The following is a 19,103-nucleotide window of genomic DNA, read 5'->3' as shown; positions in this document are numbered from 1 at the left end:
TTTATATGCTTTGGTTTGCTATATAATGAAGCAAGTTAACTTGCTTCAATTACAAAGGGTTACAAAATGTTATTATAACTCAAAACACCTCGAACGACTCATTGCAGCATCACCGCATGTCGAACATATGTCATGTCAATGTCATGTCTCTGTGGCAGATTGGCCCAGTTTCACACAGAATTTCACATTTGCTCTTTGTTCTAACTGCTGTCCATGATGAACCCACAGACGTGCTCATGCACATGGTCAAAATAGCACCAGTTAGCACCATTAGTCTTTTTGATACCACCTCATATAACCATAAAAACAGCACAACAAGAGAAAATAACTCTCCAGGGAACCATAGGAATGACACATACTGTTATCAACATGCTGGTAATCATGTCACACTTGGAATCGATGTACCAGGGAGAGAAAACCAGATGCTATGAACACATAGTAACAAAAAGGGGAGTACTCTGGTACATTAACCTGCCCTTATATTGTGCTGTCTGCTACTTGTGCACTCCATGACACTCAAACCAGTTACCCAAATCTACAAATAGAAGGATATTGAGTGTGAAAAAACTCTGAGTAAATATCCACCTTACTGCACAATCTGAAAACATAGATATGAATCATTTTTACCTTGTTTTGGTAAAATCTATGGATTTAGCCCCATGCTGTTGATAAACATCTGTTTTAACCACTGACAATTTTGCACTAAAGACAGCTGTACATCTTTGTATGCAAGGCGTGTGACAGGATGCCAAGGGACAGCAGCTCAAAAAATCTCTCCATATTTATACATTGGCTCACAGTATTATGTGTTGATCTATAGCACAGCACCCTCACTCCAGTTTCTGCAATCTGCAAAAAATAGATATACTATTGATTAGTCGCCGTACAGCCTTTTAGTGTACCCTCTTCCCACCAGCAAATGAAAATGTGAGAGAATATGAGAGAGAGAGAGAGAGAGAGAGAGAGAGAGAGAGCAGGGTGTGAGTACTAAAGCATAATACAATTCTCAAAATCCTCTCGAACCCCAATAGTACACTTTTAGTACATTTTTCTTTTCCCAGTTACCCCAAAATGTAGCTGAAACCATCCTTCCAGGATCTGTCTGTCTGAATTTCTCTATATCTCTCACACACAAACACACACACCCACAAACACACTAAGACCTCATCCACGGCTTCTCAAGTTTAGAGTGCAATTATTCAGAGATTAATTACATTATGGATATGCAGGAATGTGGGAAGATAGAGGGAGAGAGAGGGGGGGGATCCTATAAACTTAAATCTATACACTTTGATAAATATTTGTTTATTACAAACAGATAGATATTGCCTATTATTATGTAATTTCACTCACTCCTCTGATTACATGTTGGTATTAAAGGCAGGATGAAACAGCTTGAGGTGGGCTGATTGAAAAAAGGCCCAGATTGAGGAACAGAATGAATATGAAGAAGAATATAGATTCAAACTGTACTGTACTCAGAAATCAAAAATCTTCTCTGTCTCTCTCTCTCTCTCTCTCTCTCTCTCTCTCTCTTTCATACACACACACACACACACACACACACTATATATATATATATATATATATATATATATATATATATATATATATATATATATATATATAGAGAGAGAGAGAGAGAGAGAGAGAGAGAGAGAGAGAGAGAGAGACAGAAACACACCTTAGCATTGTTGACTTCTTCAACCTCAGTTGTTCCGCAATATGAAATATAACTATAACTGGATAAGTACTATGATAAAACATTCTTACATAAATGTAATAAATTACATGTGAAAGGAATGATGCTCAGTGTTTATTGGGAATAATAAAATTCAAAAGTTATAATGTACAGTAAAGTATAGAAATCAGAGATTTACATGAATGTCTGGGTAGCTGCAAGTTGTATTGAATAAAAAGTTTTCTTGGAGAGTAGCCTTAAATATAAATAAGTCTGTACTGCCTCCCAGTGGAAAACTAATGTAATACAACCACTAATGCACAAATTTCACAGTTGGCTTTAGAACCTCTACACTACTTTTTGAGGGGTTTAGTGGCGACCCTTAATGGGAGAAGCCGAAAGAAAGTTTTATCATAATTTATTTATGCTAATATCTAACCTTGGTGTAAATTATTAACTGTTAAAACTGACTGTGTAATGTTGTACGTTACTATGTAGGCCTATGTACATACGCATGTGTGTGTGTGTGTGTGTGTGTGTGTGTGTGTGTGTGTGTGTGTGTGTGTGTGTGTGTGTGTGTTTAATATTTATTAAATTAAGAATTAAGAATTCAAACCACTTTAATCATTCTGTTTTTATTATTATACATTACATTTCCTTTCTTCACAGTTTCCCATGATAAATTCTTAAATAGTCGTTTTTAATGTAACATATAGCACAAACATGTTGTAAACTACTAAAATGAACACTTGATTTCTTATACAGCATTCAATTATTCATCTTATAACAACAAAAAAAATGTTGTATATAAATATGTTGTTGCAGATGTGTCAAGTATTAACAAGGTTTGATCTTAGTTCATAAAATGTGACTTATGTAGGACAGTAGGAAAGTATAGGCTGTGGTTTATCTCTTAGTCCTAAAATAATGATTTGTCTGGTTATATGGGAGAAAGTTCTGCGGGGTCAGATGTAATGGATTACCAGACTGGAAGGGGAAAAAAACCCAGTTGAACTCTTGTGATTATGTATTGATCTATTTTCGTTATACTTTTGAAGTTCGTCATTCAGCATCTTTTCCTTTCCGTTTATAAATGATGCTGGAAGAAGGCGGGTTGCAGGAAGCCGCTGGAAAAAAACGGACGCAGGAGTGTACCGGGGTTTGATAACGGCCCCGGGTTGGAGGAGTGGAAATAGCCGTTACCGTCGCTGAAATGCGGGAAAGAGTGAAATCCAGCGACAGCCGATCCGCACAATCCGGCACCGGGACTCACGCTGGAGCTCGGCGTTTGCAGGATGCTGTCTGCAGCCCCCGGGTTTTGTTTCTTCCATTTTGTCCTGCGGTTCTGAAACCAGATCTTTACCTGGGTCTCGGTCAGACTGAGCGCCAGCGCCAGGTTCAGTCTCTCGCACACGGACAGGTAGCGCGTTGCGCGGAACTTGTTCTCCAGCGCCACCAGCTGCTCGTAAGTGAACGCGGTTCTGGCGCGTCGGGGGCGCGCGCTCCCGTGTTCAGACCGGGAGCGGCGGCGGCGGCGGCGCGCGTGCTCCTCTGGGCTCGAAGCATCCGCGACACCGTTACTGCTGTTACTACTGCTGTTACTACTGCTGTTACTACTGCTGTTACTACTGCTGCTGCTTTCGTCCTCTTCGCCGTCCTCCTCAGTCGGGTTTTTGGAGCACGAGAGTCGAGGGTGGACGGTGATTGTCTCTACATCAGGTGTGAGCGGCGAGTTACACTGTTCCTCCTCTGTGCGACCACCTGTTCATATATTCAAACACTTATTATTACACAGTATTAGAGCAGGGACTCGATACTTTTGGACAAACAGTTTTCAAACGTGATGCAAAGTTAAATTCACACTCACTCTTGCAAACATCCATTGCCAGTCTTATTTCAGTTTACAGAGTTATACTTTTGTTTTCGGATTTATTTATTTATTTGCCTTATATGACCTTAAACAGCTGCATTACGTTCTTCTCAATGCTTTACACGTTGTCACTAATGAAAAGACAAACACATAACCATGACTATTACTGGAAAATGCACAATGAAACAATTCCTTAATAAATATAAAATATTGTACTAATTAAAAGCCAACCTTGTTTATATCAGCTTTCATTACTGTGGTGTTCACAAGCAACAAACTAATAAAGAGCTACAAATGAGACCTGTTCCTATAAAGCGGTTTATTTGAAATGTAAATGATGATGCATTAGCGTGGAGCAGTGGAGCAGTGGAGTAAAGGTTATAGATCGGGAGTTCTGCGCGAGCACCGAAGCGAAGGTTAAGAAGGGGACTTGGGTGGATTGGGCTCTAATCCCTTAATAATTTATAAATCACACATCGCTTCAAATGTCATGTCGCGGAAAGAAATCCCGCTTAAATCCAGCCCTAGCATCTACCCGTGACGTGCTAATAGAGTTTCATATTTGTCGGCAAATCGATAAATGTCATCTATTTAAAGAGAAGTTTTAATCGAGCGATATTTGGGATCAGACATGGAAGGGGGTTTAAAGTTTGGAGCTACCTGCAAGGTGCTGGAGGGAGATATGCAGCATCCAGTAATGGAATATCGATCAAAGTGAGCGCAGCCATTCTCAATGGGACGATTTAAACAATTATCCCCCATGCCCCTATGCCAATCACACACTTAACTGTAGAAAGCGGCTCTTTGTGACTGGGGAAGGAAACACGGCATTGGATATTTGGGGAAGGTCAACATACAGTGAAAGGTGAAAAAACACACACACACACACACACACACACACACACACACACACATATATATATATATATATATATATATATATATATATATATATATATATATATATATATATATGGTAAACTAGACTAGTTATCTTGCATCACATTTAAATTCTTACTAAAATATTACCAATGCAATTGGTAATACCAAATTGCTGCACAAAGTTTAGCAGTTTGATGCATTTAATCCTGCATTAAATCAAAAAGAAGAGCACGTGCATTTACCTGGATTCTTGTTGAGGAGTAATGGCTCAGTTGGAGAAGGTGTCTCTCTGCCTGAGGGTGAACTGGACATGTTTCCAAACTCCGTGCTCAGTAAAGACTTCTCGCTGCTCGCTTGAGAAAGTCCGTCTAGCTTTTTACGTGTGAACTTGTGAGGGTCCAGAATGTCCATAATTGAAAAGGAAATTCTGTGACCGGTCGTTGTTTTCAGCGAGGGGTCCTGGTGTTCAAACATCTTCAGCCGGATGTCAAAAAGACACCAGGACTCTTTGGTGGGAGAACGAGATCGCTAGAGTTTTTGTTTTTGCCTCCTTCTTGTTTAACCTCGGAGATACACTGGCGCGCGCACTCTCCACGGTTCGTGGATGGATCCCAGTGTGTGTTTGTGTGCTTGTAGATGAAGAGGTGTGTGAGCTTTTCCCGGTGCGTGTGGGGATGGAGAGGTGGGTGATCTTTTCCCGTTGTGTGTGTGTGTTTGGATGGAGGGGTGTGCGAACAGCTTTCGAACAGGCGCGCGCGCTCTCGCGCTCACTCACGTGACGTCACGTGGTCTCTGTTAATAGAGCTTAAACCAGCCAGCACTTACATTCCTCCACATTTAAATCAATAAGATGCTCCGCTCCACAGGGAGGCAGACTGGCAGGTGGCAGGACGAGAGCAATGAACCGTTTAAACTCATTTATAGAAATGAAGCCAAATTCACAAGTGTCCTCAACATAAGTAAATCAAAGCGTTCCATAAAATAGTTTTTTAAAGCGTCCAAATAATCTGTGTTGTATGTGTTAATTTGGTGAACGAAAGGAATAATATCTGTAAACTTTTAAAGAACTGAGAATCCTTAAAGGAAAGATGCACAAACGGTTTCTTATGAAAAGCCAAAAATCTAATTTGATTGAGGACGTGGGTCTGGAAGTAAATGTTTCATTAGACGAAACCGTTTTACATTCAAATGAAAGCTGTCATGGTTCCTCTTATATATGATTTCATATTATTGATAGATAAAGAAATGAATTAAAAAAGAAAAAATAATAAATAAATTAGTACATAGAAAAAGTCTCTATAATGTTATTTTGCTAATGCATTGTATTTTCAAAGTTCTTTAGCTCAGAAAAACAATAAACAATAAAAATAAAAATAAAAAAATGTATTTACAGTGTACATTAGAGTTCAGTGTGTAATACAGCCATATGTTTGTAAGATCAGTGACCTCGAGATGATATATTTTAAAGACTTTTCCAAATTGTGTGTCAAATTCACTTGTTTCTTTCATTTCACTTTAATTTACTTTTTTTTTCATCTTAAAATGAAACAAAAAAAAATAGAAATGAGAAAGTTTCATTAAAAATTAAGATCTGTCTCCCACCACCATCCTTTTTTTTCCTCCATCATGTATGTATGTATGTATGTACATTTATGTATGTATGTATGTACATGTTGGACCACATCAATCAGCAGTATAGTATTTGGACAAAGACACCATGGTTTTCAAGTAGAATCTACCAAAATCCCTGAAAATAATATTTTTAATTTGGTCTTTTATTGTTCAACAGTTGTAAAAATAATAACCATCCACTTCCAGTTATATCGCTTTACGTTTCACATATTCACATTCAGAACATCAAAACATTTACATATAAAATTAAATATTTTTTTTAGAAAAGCTACTGCTTAATTTCATGTCTTAATGGAGGAATCACATATACTTCACATCTATGTGATTCTTGTTTAAGACTGGGTATTCACATAAGATTTTGTGAGTATTATCTGAAACCATTAAAAAAAATTTTTTATGAAACTACACCTGCAATGAAAATGTTATCATTTGAAAAAACGAAAAGATGAATGAATCTTAATAAAATTCAGTATTATGATGTACTGCAGGCCAAAGAAGGACTCTCCTAAGAGAGCACAATTTATTTTCATTATTCACAGACTGAATCTTCCACATGTAACGGTGTGTGCAGATTTTTATTATCTGTTTATGTTGACAGGTAATAGTCCATCTGTACTATTTGACTAGTTTTGATCATATTTATGATGTAACTGCTGCTGGGACTCAGGTCACCTACATTATGGATCAATAGGCTCAGCGTCTGTCCAACACTGATAAAAAAAAGCCCAATAATGCTTGGTCTCACTAAAGAGGGGTTTAACCATTGAACCATTAAGTTGTGCAACTATACGATTAGGTACCTTACTTACCACACAATGTCTAAAATGCTGTACCTTATATGGCTTTTTATATGGGTGCTTTCACTCAATCAGATTTGAACTTGTTTCAGTACACAAGTAGCGAAAAGAAGGATATTACATTTGTATTGAAAATTGTATATTGAACATGGTTTTATGTGTTATGAATGTTGTGAACTGCTAAGGAGCCACTGTTGCCCATTTTATTGTAGCAACTTGATTTTAATTGAACTTGAATTGTATTTTAAATCGAATCAATTTAAAAGAAGTGTATGTAAATAATTATAACTTATATAGTAACAACTAAAGTTTACTTCACTGGATACTTCGCAGGATACTTCACTTCACTTACATTACAGACAGATTTAATCGCCTGTCAGATAGGGTTTTGTTCTTCCCCTTTTTCCAGTAGGTGACCACCATGTTTTTTGAATGTAACCTGGAAAAACATGAGCCAGTCTGTCCCCACTGAGTCCTCTGTTTGTCTTCATTAGCATATGCAAGACTGGTAACTGAGAAACTCCATATGAATGAGCTCTTATTGGTGGTTTACAACTTCCTCTCTGTGGCCCACACTGCACACATGTTTGTTTACACAGGGATAGAAAACAAAAGTGTGTCCTAGTAACAATGCAGAAACAGGTATTGTTAGTACAAAAGTTGCAAGAGGAAAAGGAGGCTGCCTAAAAGAGCAGCAGCTGCTGCGAGCAGTTATGTCCACAAAGAGATGCTCAAGGCAGCAGAGATCAGAGGAGCTCACAGACAGGGATTGAGGGTGCCTGTGGAGAGGGCACACTTATGGACGAAGCCTCCCACTGTTTCTGAGTTCCCACTTCCATAAAATCAGTGGCACACCAGGAAGACTGGAGCAGTCTGCTAAACATCGGATAATTTGTGTAATGGTGGGATTCACATCACTGGGTGGGATTCCATTCACAGACAGAGCTATTCCCTTTGTCAACCCATGTTTCTTCTGTTCATGTACAAAGTACATCCAGACAAAAGAACAGAGGGCCCTTTTCGGTCTTTTGAAGTCCGAAACATCTGAAATTCTGAGGGATCTTTCCTGTTTTCTTTGATTGAAATAGAAAGACAAGTAGACACTTTTCATTTCATTTAATTTCTAAATGGTTTGTCTATGCTGTTGACGTCCTCGGTAGTACATCAACAGCGTAGACAAACCATTTAGCAGGACCATAAATAAATACATTTGCCTGGTTAAATGATCATATAATTAACATGAATATGGAGATCATTGGAGATTCTCTTACAGTCCTCTAATACTAATGAAAAAAATAAACATTTGAAGGTGTTGAGGTGGGTACAAGGTCAGCTTCATTGCCCCATAATTGTCCTAGCACTTCTAGTTGTTTAGCGGTGACTCTAATGAGGGCTCTCCGCTGCATCCGGGATGGCTGAGCGCTTCTGCCAGATGCTGACATGGAGCAGATGTGGAAAGTCGCTGAGCGATCTGTTAAAGGGCCGCATCATTGCAGGAGAGGATAATTACACCGAGGGACTCTGTCATTCCCTCACTAACGGACCACCACTTGTGTCTGCACCCACCCATACGCACACAAATTCACAGACAGAGGTCAGTTTGCCTACTTTAATAACTACTGTGAAAAGGTTTACGAGGATTGTGAGAAATGGAAAAAAATGGAAAGTGTGATAATTGTATTTTAGTTTGAAGGACAATCAGGAAATTACTTGTATTTGAAAGTTAAGACTTTGTCATTAGCCTTCATGTGTCACCTAAAGTGTCAGTGCTCTGAAGACACAAGTACATTTGTCACTCTAAAGAGTCATTCACACACATGGCTTGTATTATGTGTTTAAAGGAATTATTGGAAAAGCTAAAGTTTAGAACAGAGAGTAAAATAAAATAACCATATTATTAAGAGTAAACACAAATTCATATTTGTACCTACCCTGTACAGCATCTTTGGATACAGTCCTAAGGCAGATGTGAGATTCTGTCTGTCACTTGCTGCATTAATTCCTCATTGTTCTCAGAAGGTCGTGTCACAATTCATTAATGCCTAACGAGTCCCCCTTGTGCCACCTGCATGCCTTCCCTCCATTGCCCGTTAAATTAGGAGTGACTCTCACACTCGCTGATCTCAACAATGAGGATGCATTCTGCATGTAAAGGTAGGGTTATTAGTTACATTGTTTAAATAGGCCACTTTAAAGCCAGAGGGAAGCTAACTTTATGAAGGGCAATTAAGCACTAACCATAATTGATAATTCATCCTCTTTACAATTAGACAATATAAATAATATGTCTGGGATTAATGGTTATGAGTGTTAAGAGGGAGCGATGCACGGCAGAACTGGCCAAGCATGGCTGATTGAATGAAAGGAAGCAGAGCCGGATTCATCTCTATTTGGGAACGAAACAGATTGTGTTTGTCCCTTTAACACACACTGCTTCACTCTCTACTAACCACACCATGCATCCTACTGCCCTTGGTGTTCATGTTTCTAGTTCTGAAAAGTTCTGTACTCGTAGCAATTTTGTCAGTTCATTGGTTCATGTGTAAATCTAAAGCCCCAGGCATATTATCATCTTTAGGATGTTATTCCCGTTAAAGTATATCTTACTAATCAATAATTACATGGCTGCTAAAAGGTAAGATTAGCAAAAAAAAAGACAAAATTTTCTAATCGGCAATATAGTTTATAGACAATAAGTATGAGAGCAATGAATGTAAGCTGAAGCGTCCAAAAGGGTTCAAGAGGATAGTGATGTTCTTGCCTTGATGTCCATGTACTTGAAAAAAAAAAAAGAAAGGTTTCTCCAGGAATTTATACCTTTTGGGATGAAGCTAATAGAAAGCAGTAGAGCATATACAATATCTTCACTGTGTGATGCTAAAACCGTCACAAATAGACCTTTGCTCATTGTCTAGTCTTTTATACTAGTCAGTTATTGTATTGTATTTTTGTACAAAGTTGAGTATTTTTGCAGCCAGCTTTGTTAAAATATTGTGTTCATATTTATAACATAGACATATTGTCCTTTCCATTATTTGTTATATTTTTAAGCCATCTTTTTTACCACAGTCACATGCATGTAAAACTAACCAGCTCATAATAGCTTCATAGGCAACATGTTATCCAGTGATACTTTAGCTTGCACTCTATGTAAAAATGGCAGGTAACTACACATTACACTACACATCACAGATCATCAAAGATTCCATGTAATGACACTAATGCCAAAGAAGTATTCATTTGTCCATCGTATTGCAAACTTTCCTATCACTTCACTGAGGTCTCTGGCACACAGAAGATCATTTCAGACATGCACTGCGATCAAATATATTGATTTCAAAAAGCTTCTATTTAATTGCAATTCATTTTTGAGTCTGTATAAAAGCTGCTCATTAATAGTTTTAGCAAAGCCTAACTATGCTAACTTCGCTATCATGGGCTGTTTAGACAATCATTTTTGCTACTTCTGTAGCGCTGGTCTCTAATGACTTCAGTGTAATTGCTACAGTGAAAGGTGGATCTGTGAAATCTCGCTAATCAATAAAGTCTTCATCGCCTGCTTCCCCTGTGATTTCCCCTCATTTCTATCCTAATTGCTCTTTTTCATCTGACAAGGTTCTGTGCCGTGAGCAGTGTGTGTGTGTGTGTGTGTGTGTGTGTGTGTGTGTGTGTGTGTGTGTGTGTGCTTGTGTTGTGTGCCCCTGTGTGATATGTTCCATTCTAACTCTCTATCTCTCTTTGGCCTTTGGACTGCTAAGTACTTTACTGAACCCACATTACTGATGCATGGAATTTAATTTATAGTAGCACCACATACCATGTCAAACTATCAAATTGATCAAATATCATATCGCTCTTAATTCCTTAGTCTTAATCACTCTGAACTCATACAATATAGGGTGTGCATAGGTTTACTAACTATTTAAAAAATCTCCACTGTAATGGACAGGGCATCTCTTGTTAATAAGAGTTACAGTTAATGCAGATTTTTCTTAATTACCCTACAGAGCCACTTAAAAGCCATAAAACCAGGCAGGTTTTATTGAAAGGTTACTAAAAAAGAACATTAAAGGGTGTCACAGTGGTTTGGTGGGTAGCAGTGCTGCCTCACTACCCAGAATGTGTGTGTGTGTGTTGGACTGACACATTCACGATAAATTCTGTTGTTGTACAATACTGAAATAGTGTAAGGATACAGTGTAACCCTGGCCTGAACGAAACATCTAGATATAAAGGGTATTAGGTAACACCCCACAATTATTTAAATTGTGCTTATGTAATGTCAAAGTTTACAGCATTCAAACAGAAAATTTAGCAGTGGAAATTTGAAGTACGACAACGAGACACCATAACCCTGTTCACCTTGGTTTGAAATGTACGGTTCACACAGCTCTCATCATATGATCTGGCAAACAAAGAATTATGGACCCAATTAAGCCAGAGAGAGAGAGATGACCATCAACGCTCCGTGGTCCACCCCCACCTACTAGAAGTTGACCTTTGGGATTTTTCTTGCAAGGAGAGCAGACTCACCTCACTGTTTAGCTTGTGTTTGTTTGTGTGTGTGTGTGTGTGTGTGTGTGTGTGTGTGTGTGTGTGTGTGTGTGTGTGTGTGTGTGTGTGTGTGTGTGTGTGTGTGTATGTGTATGTGTTTGGGGGGTATTATGTGGTGCTAAATGGGCGCTTATGTGTAGTGATGCTTGCACAACCCATCCTGTCACTCTGGGGCATATGGGATTGACTGTCCATTTCCCTTGAGAATGAGCACAATGCTGATTTATTACCAGTAAAGGGCAATGATCTCTAAAGGAGGCTAATTTAGTCCCTGGTTTTGTGAGTGTGTGTGTGTGTGTGTGTGTGTGTGTGTGTGTGTGTGTGTGTGTGTGTGTGTGTGTGTGTGTGTGTGTGTGTGTGTGTTCATGTACCTATGAGCATGATGACTATGGACTGAAGGTCAAAGAGAGAGAAATTCTTTTTAGACATTGCTGTCTCTCACACTTTCTCTGTCTGCATGTCTGGAATACATGAAATCTAGCTTAATGTAACCAGGTGATGGTACTTTTAGGCTAATATATATATTTATAAAATATATACCACTTTCTTCTTTGGAAAATTAGCTCTTGCGAGGCTGGGTCATTTTATCCGACAGTGCTGATGGTGTTTGACATACGGCCCTATATAATTCACGGCCATTCTACAGCGAAAACAACTCATCCTCAGTATTACAAGCAATACATCTCCAGGGAGAAATCTTTATCGACATTTCCCATTACCGCCTCTTCTGCTTTATAGAGTCCATCATAAATATCCACTCCAGTTCAAAATCTGGATGGTTCTGGGCAGGATGAAGAGATCAATTGTCAGATGTGTTGAGTTAGTGTCGGAGTCGGAGGGTCATACAGACTGTAAAATAGACTCTCCAACTTTCTCAAGGAGACTTCGATGACACTGCATTTGAGACAGGTTCCAGTTCTTATTATGACAGAAAGGGTCAAGATGGATCTTTGGATTGCTTACAGGACACTGTCTCTGCAGAAAAATCCAGCCTGGCCTGAAGTTGGGATGGATGGAAGGTTTGCACGCTGACATGAAATTTCAGAATGACTGATTCTAATAGTGCATTGTACACTTTTTGAATTTTTACAAGGCAAAAGAAAATCTCTAACAATTATTGATCAAACACGGTCTAACAGTTTGACCAGCCCGGTTGATCATCAGCGTATACTGGATTTGTTCGCAGGTGTGTATGGTCTACCAACTGTCACAAACGCCTTTTCATTCAAACTTGTACTTTCTGGATGTTTAATATTTTGTTCCATACTGGTTCATTGAATAAAATTGGTTGGAGAGGGTTTAGGTGTATTAGTCACATTAGACTTGTGTTTTCACTGCTCCCTGTTCAGGTTAACAGTCGGTATGTGCCAATTTGAAATCAGTTGTCTGTATTTTGGGAACGTCACCTCCCGCGTTATCAGTTTAACCACCTTTCCAGATTAAATTAATCTACAGCACAATCACACTCCCAAGCAGACGAGCACGCCTCTGAGGAAACGGTGTTAGCGGCGTTAACGGAAATTCCGCAGCCAGCCAATCAGCATGCGCTTTGAATGCATAGCTGGAAAAGCGCTCAATGACACGCGCCGATCTTCCGGAAGTCGAGCCTCCGAGCAGGTCGCGTTGCCAGGAGAGCCGTGCGCGAGTCGAGTCGAGCCGAGCAGAGCCGAGGCGCGCGCCAGAGGCTGCCGCAGAGAGCTCGATACTACTGCTAGTCTTATTTCTCTTCTGTCTCAGGAAACTGATCACACCTTTTTTTTTTTTACAAAGGAGTTTTAATGTTTTTGCGAAATCAAGGACATTATACAGGTAAACATTTTTTTCGCCTCGTCCCTCAGATCACAGAGGAGAGGCTCGGTGTCAGGGCCAGTCTGAAGTCTTTTCCTGCTCTAGCCTGCGATGTAATTGCGTGTGTGTGTGTGTGTGTGTGTGTGTGTGTGTGTGTGCGGTACAGATGCAGGCGACACTGCGATTACTTGCTAATTCCTGGTCAATTACTTAGGCGACGACCATTTTTCCCCCGTGCTATTATTTTCTGTCTAGACTTTCCACATCAAACATTCAAGGCTTAAAATGGTGGCACGTGGTAACCTCACCATCGAGACAGCTGTGAGTGCCTGTATTCCATTCGTGTGCTCCAGTGGAGATGGAGATGTCTAAAATGTTCTCCTTTCCTTGCAGTGTACTGAATAATTGTCTGGCTCAAACGTGAAACTGCACATATTAGTGTGAAAGACGAACCATTTGTTTGATTTCATGTTGGGTGATCTTGTGATAACAGGGTGGTCGAGGCATGACACTAACCAGGGGCTCCTTCACTTACTCAACTGGAGAAGAGTACAGTGGTGAATGGAAAGAAGGCAAGTCATTCTTCCTCTGTAGCCCTTGCTTCTCTATTCTACCCAACTCCTGCTCTTTTAGGCTGTGATAATATCATTCTGATCTCTTGATATCTGTATGCATTGTACTGAATTCAATAATAATGTCAACAGCATGTGCAGTATACGATTGCTTTATATTCTATACTACAACTTCCTGAAATTGTACAAAAAAAACAAATCAGTCAAATGCCAAAAGGCAAATATTTTCCTTTTAATGGTCGTAACAACAACTTATGGGTTAGAAAATGAGCAAGAATTTGGCAAATATAATAGACCTCTCTCTCTGCTATCAGCCATGGTTCCTTGAGCTTGTTATCTGGAGTGTATTGCTCATAGTGTACTGCTCATATAACTCCCAAATACTTGCCAAATATCTCTGTCTTAGCCACCCTCTGACTCAGTCCCTCAAGATTTCCCTCTGACAGCTTTCAAAAGCTTTTAGTGGATTACTGTTGTGAATTTCAGTAAGAAATCTACTGCCTGAAGTAGCATGGGAAACAAGGCAAAAAGAAAAAAACCTGAATTATTCACACCATGCTATTGGAAAAAGCACCGCTGAACATTTCATCACAATGTGTATTCCAAAGTCAAAGATTTACCTTATGTCTTCTATACAGGAAGGAGACATGGTGTAGGGCAGCTGAAGTTCTCTGATGGCACTTGTTACAAGGGTCACTTCGAGAATGGCCTGTTCCATGGCTCTGGGGTCTTAATGTTCCCCGATGGATCCAGGTGAGATATTATGGAATCAGATTGCAATCCTCAGGCAACATAGTGATATTTAAATATGATATTTAGTTAACAATTTGTTGTTAACATAAAGACGTGATACTTATCGAACAGGTATTCCTCATAAATAGTTTTAAGGACTAGTGTCTGTTGTATGTGTGCAGTAAAAATCATAAAATCATTCTGTCACTTTTCAATTCAAGGTATGAAGGCGAATTTGCCCAAGGAAAATTCCAAGGTGTTGGAGTGTTTAGCAGATTCGATGGGATGAAGTTTGAAGGAGAATTCAAAAACGGCCGTGTAGAAGGACATGGTAATTCTAAAATTCTAAAGTCAATAATTTGAGAATGATGTGTAAATATTAGTTCATTGTGAATACCAGCCCATTTGTGTTTTTGTTTCAGCCGGTGTACTTTGTTTAATTAAAACAATAGTAGCATAGGTTTAAATCGTTCTTCAAATTTTGATGTGAATTTCACATAAAATTAGTTTATTTCATACAGAAAATTAGAATATATATATATATATATATATATATATATATATATATATATATATATATATATATATATATATATATATATTTACACTCACCGGCCACTTTATTAGGTACACCTTACTAATACCGGGTTGGAATCCCTTTAGCCTTCAGAACTGCCTTAATCCTTCATGGCATAGATTCAACAAGGTACTGGAAACATTCCTCAGTTTTTGGTCCATATTTACATGATAGCATCACGCAGTTGCTGCAGATTTGTCGGCTGCACATCCATGATGCGAATCTCCCGTTCCACCATATACCAAAGGTGCTCTATTGGATTGAGATCTGGCGACTGTGGAGGCCATTCGAGTACAGTAAACTGTCATGTTCAAGAAACCAGTCTGAGATGATTCGCACTTTATGACATGGCGCGTTATCCTGCTGGAAGTAGCCATTAAAAGATGGGTACACTGTGGTCATAAAGGGATGGACATGGTGAGCAACAATACTCAGGTAGGCTGTGGCGTTGACACGATGCTCAATTGGTACTAATGGGCCCAAAGTGTGCCAAGAAAATATCCACCACATCATTACACCACCACCACCAGCCTGAACCCTTGATACAAGGCAGGATGGATCCATGCTTTCATGTTGTTGACGCCAATTTCTGACCCTACCATCCGAATGTCGCAGCAGAAATCAAGACTCATCAGACCAGGCAATGTTTTTCCAATCTTTTATTGTCCAATTTTGGTGAGCCTGTGTGAATTGTAGCCTCAGTTTCCTGTTCTTAGATCTCAGGAGTGGCACCCGGTGTGGTCTTCTGCTGCTGTAGCCCATCCGCCTCAAGGTTCGACGTGTTGTGCGTTCAGAGATGCTCTTCTGCATACCTCGGTTGTAACGAGTGGTTATTTGAGTTACTGTTGCCTTTCTATCAGCTCGAACCAGTCTGGCCATTCTCCTCTGACCTCTGGCATCAACAAGGCATTTGCGCCCACAGAACCGCCGCTCACTGGATATGTTCTCTTTTTCAGACCATTCTCTGTAAACCCTAGAGATGGTTGTGTGTGAAAATCCCAGTAGATCATCAGTTTCTGAAATACTCAGACTAGCCCGTCTGGCACCAACAACCATGCCACGTTCAAAGTCACTTAAATCACCTTTCTTCCCCATTCTGATGCTCGGTTTGAACTGCAGCAGATCGTCTTGACCATGTCTACATGCCTTAATGCGTTGAGTTGCTGCCTTGTGATTGGCTGATTAGAAATTTGTGTTAACGAGCAGTTGGACAGGTTTACCTAATAAAGTGGCTGGTGAGTGTATATATACACTGCTTAAGCTAAGAATTATTTGCTGTATGAGGGCATATGAACACATTAAAATGGCAATTCGGCATTAAGAAAGTGTCTTTTACTACATATATATTACATATATATAAAAAGTTAAATTATATTTTTGCATACCAAAGCCATGATACTGAGCCCCTGGAGCAGGGTGGTTTAAGTGTCTTGTTCAGAGGCCCAAAAGTGGCTGGGACTTTAACCCTTCAACTTTTCTAATCAGAAATCCAGAGCCTTAACCACTGAGCTTTTTCTATAGTGTGCATGACATTTGATGGCTTCATTAATTGTTTCACGAGAAAGTTATCATTATTATTATTATTTTAAGTTTTGTAATATGAATAAATAAGGATACTGTTTGTTGTTTTGGCTTCCGTTGCAGGCTTGCTGACATTTCCGGATGGTTCCCATGGTATTCCACGGAACGAAGGGATCTTTTCTGACAACAAGCTGCTGAAGCGGGAGAAGAGCCAGGCGGTGGTGCAGAGGGCCCGGAGCTCAGCTTGCACTGCACGCAGCCTCTCCGTATGATCGACACACTAATAGTTTGATAATCACCATACTGCTGCTCTCAGATCAGCTTTCCAAACACTACTCCTTCTGCAGAGGTAAAGATCGAGCATGAAACTGATTCAGGATCTGCACACTTTCTGCTCTCTTTCACATGGGCATTACAGCAGACCCTCAAGAATGGATAACAGGGTTTCCTTTCCTTCTGTCTCTCAGTGCTGGTCTGTTTTCGATACCTCTAGTTTAATATCATATAGAAAGAAAAAAAAACTGGGCAAGGTTATTATTGCTGCATCAATGTGAACTATTTCATCTTCGATATCGAGAAACCAAAGTCGCCATCAACAACATGGGGCTACTGAGTGTTTAAAATGAGGAATCTGTCTAAGTGTGAATTTGTTTGCCTTTGTGAAACTGTAATTGTGTACCTTCTTAATTATGTATTTATTTATTGAAAATTTTGTTTATTTAAATGTTATAATCAAGCACTTTTTAATTTTTGGTGAAAACCGTCTGAGAAACAATCTTGAATATAAATTCAAAATATAATATCTGCATTTGTATATACCTCATGGAAAAAACATCATATATCCAGTATTGATGTTTGAGATAATCAGAAGCCTATACACTCGGTGGACATATTTTAAGTGCACAGATGAGGAAATGCTTTTAAAATTAAAGTCTGGACAGTGCAAGAGTCCATGCAGGTGATCCTCTCGAATGTGTGTACTATCACCAGTGTGTATCATTTATCTTCATGCACTTTCTCTGGTATTTTCTTAATACACGTATGGATAAAAAGGTGTAGTCGGTCAACTAATGACTAATTAGTACTGTAACTGCACTGAAAAAGCATGTATCTGATCATTTTTATAAAAACGGTAGAACAGGCACTAGGAATTTAGCCTCTTTACCTTCAGCATTATAGTATTCATTCAGTAATGGTATGTGTATATAAAGTGTATCTACTAAGAATCAACAATCATTGGTGAAGTCCATTGAGCCTTATGTCAGTAAGAGTATTCAGATTATCACTCAGTTCATGTAATACTTTATTTTTAGCATTTAAGTGCCAGAAAATGGAAAAAACACTCAAAAGCAGGCAATGGTCAAGGGGAGGAACAACTAGATTTTGAAAACAGGGACAGGTTTGTTCTTATTATAGTGGAAACTACTACAATTGTTACCACTGACAAGTTAATGTTGTTATGGACTTATACTGATACAATGCCTAGATACTGATTGCAAACTATAGTTATTTGTGTATGCATATGTAAACATATAATACACAATTACAATGTTTATTGCTTATTGTTTAATTAGCAAACTGTAGTTACACTGTTTTACCATGTGCAATGTCCAAAGCTGTACTCATTACTGTATCTATACTTTTGACACCAAAATGTGTATTAACTTTAGTATTTACTTGAAAAGTTTGGAGAGAATGAAAATGTAAAAAAAAACTTATCCTAACAGGAATTAAAAAAAAATAATAAGGTGCTAAGTAAGTGTTTTATTTGCTGAATCCCTCAACTCCTAAACAAACATTAGTTCCAAATACAATAGAGTTGTAGACATAAATTTTCTAATTAATAAAATATAATTGAAGCATTATATTTTCTGTTTTTACGGCAGATTATCAACAGATGCTATGTGTTGCTAGTCTCCTATAGTAACCTTATAATGTCTGGAGAAATCACAGGTCTGCGTTGGGGCAGGACAGGGTTTATTTCACAAAATAGCGCCCTCTAGTGGTCATACTGACAGCTTACAGAATTGGGCAAAATTTACAGTAGACCCAAAATTCTAAAAGACAATCCATCTGTATTTTTTATGTATAATTATATATAATTTTTAATTGTATTTTATTGATTTTTAATGCTTTTTTTTGTAGTCAATATAAGTACAATGCTGAAACTGGCAGTCACTTTTTCATGATGAGAACTCAAACATCTGATTCAAGAGGATTGCAAAAATTACAATGCAAAAAAAGGTTTATACAAATTTTCAGCAAAACTGTTCATTCATCACATGTTGCAGAAGGAAAAGCAATGCTATTCTAGGCAGCTTAAAGCTTGCATGAATGTTTGAACAAATGGTGGTGGAAATCAATCTCTCGCAATGGACAAACTGCCAAAAGAGTCTAAAAGTCACATGTACTGTAAGTAGAGCCACATACTGAAATTTCTACTCTCTTAAAACCTCTTTAGTGTGTAGTGTAGATGTGCTTTTTTAATGTACTGTTT

At 38.7% G+C, this 19,103-nt stretch overlaps 2 protein-coding genes across 2 annotated transcripts; one reads left to right on the top strand and one right to left on the bottom strand.

Moving 5' to 3' along the window:
* Nucleotides 1–2,429: 2,429 nt before the first annotated feature.
* On the bottom strand, nt 2,430–5,124 carry nkx1.2la (NK1 transcription factor related 2-like,a). Its single transcript, XM_046834030.1, has 2 exons — nt 4,676–5,124; nt 2,430–3,442 (listed from the first exon to the last, which is right to left on the bottom strand). Exons 1-2 carry the CDS (start codon nt 4,905–4,907, stop codon nt 2,769–2,771), a joined length of 906 nt encoding a protein of 301 aa, XP_046689986.1. The 5' UTR covers nt 4,908–5,124; the 3' UTR covers nt 2,430–2,768.
* A 7,893-nt stretch (nt 5,125–13,017) lies between these two features.
* morn4 (MORN repeat containing 4) lies at nt 13,018–17,557 on the top strand. The gene is made up of 5 exons (XM_046836885.1): nt 13,018–13,225; nt 13,698–13,776; nt 14,415–14,529; nt 14,730–14,839; nt 16,730–17,557. The coding sequence occupies exons 2-5, from the start codon at nt 13,710–13,712 to the stop codon at nt 16,876–16,878; spliced, it is 441 nt and encodes a 146-aa protein (XP_046692841.1). The 5' UTR covers nt 13,018–13,225; nt 13,698–13,709; the 3' UTR covers nt 16,879–17,557.
* Nucleotides 17,558–19,103: the final 1,546 nt, after the last annotated feature.

This window comes from Silurus meridionalis, chromosome 2 (assembly GCF_014805685.1).
Source record: "Silurus meridionalis isolate SWU-2019-XX chromosome 2, ASM1480568v1, whole genome shotgun sequence".
NCBI lineage: Eukaryota > Metazoa > Chordata > Actinopteri > Siluriformes > Siluridae > Silurus > Silurus meridionalis.
The sequence above is the reverse complement of the archived record's forward strand: the minus strand, read 5'-3'. Positions and strand labels throughout refer to the sequence as shown.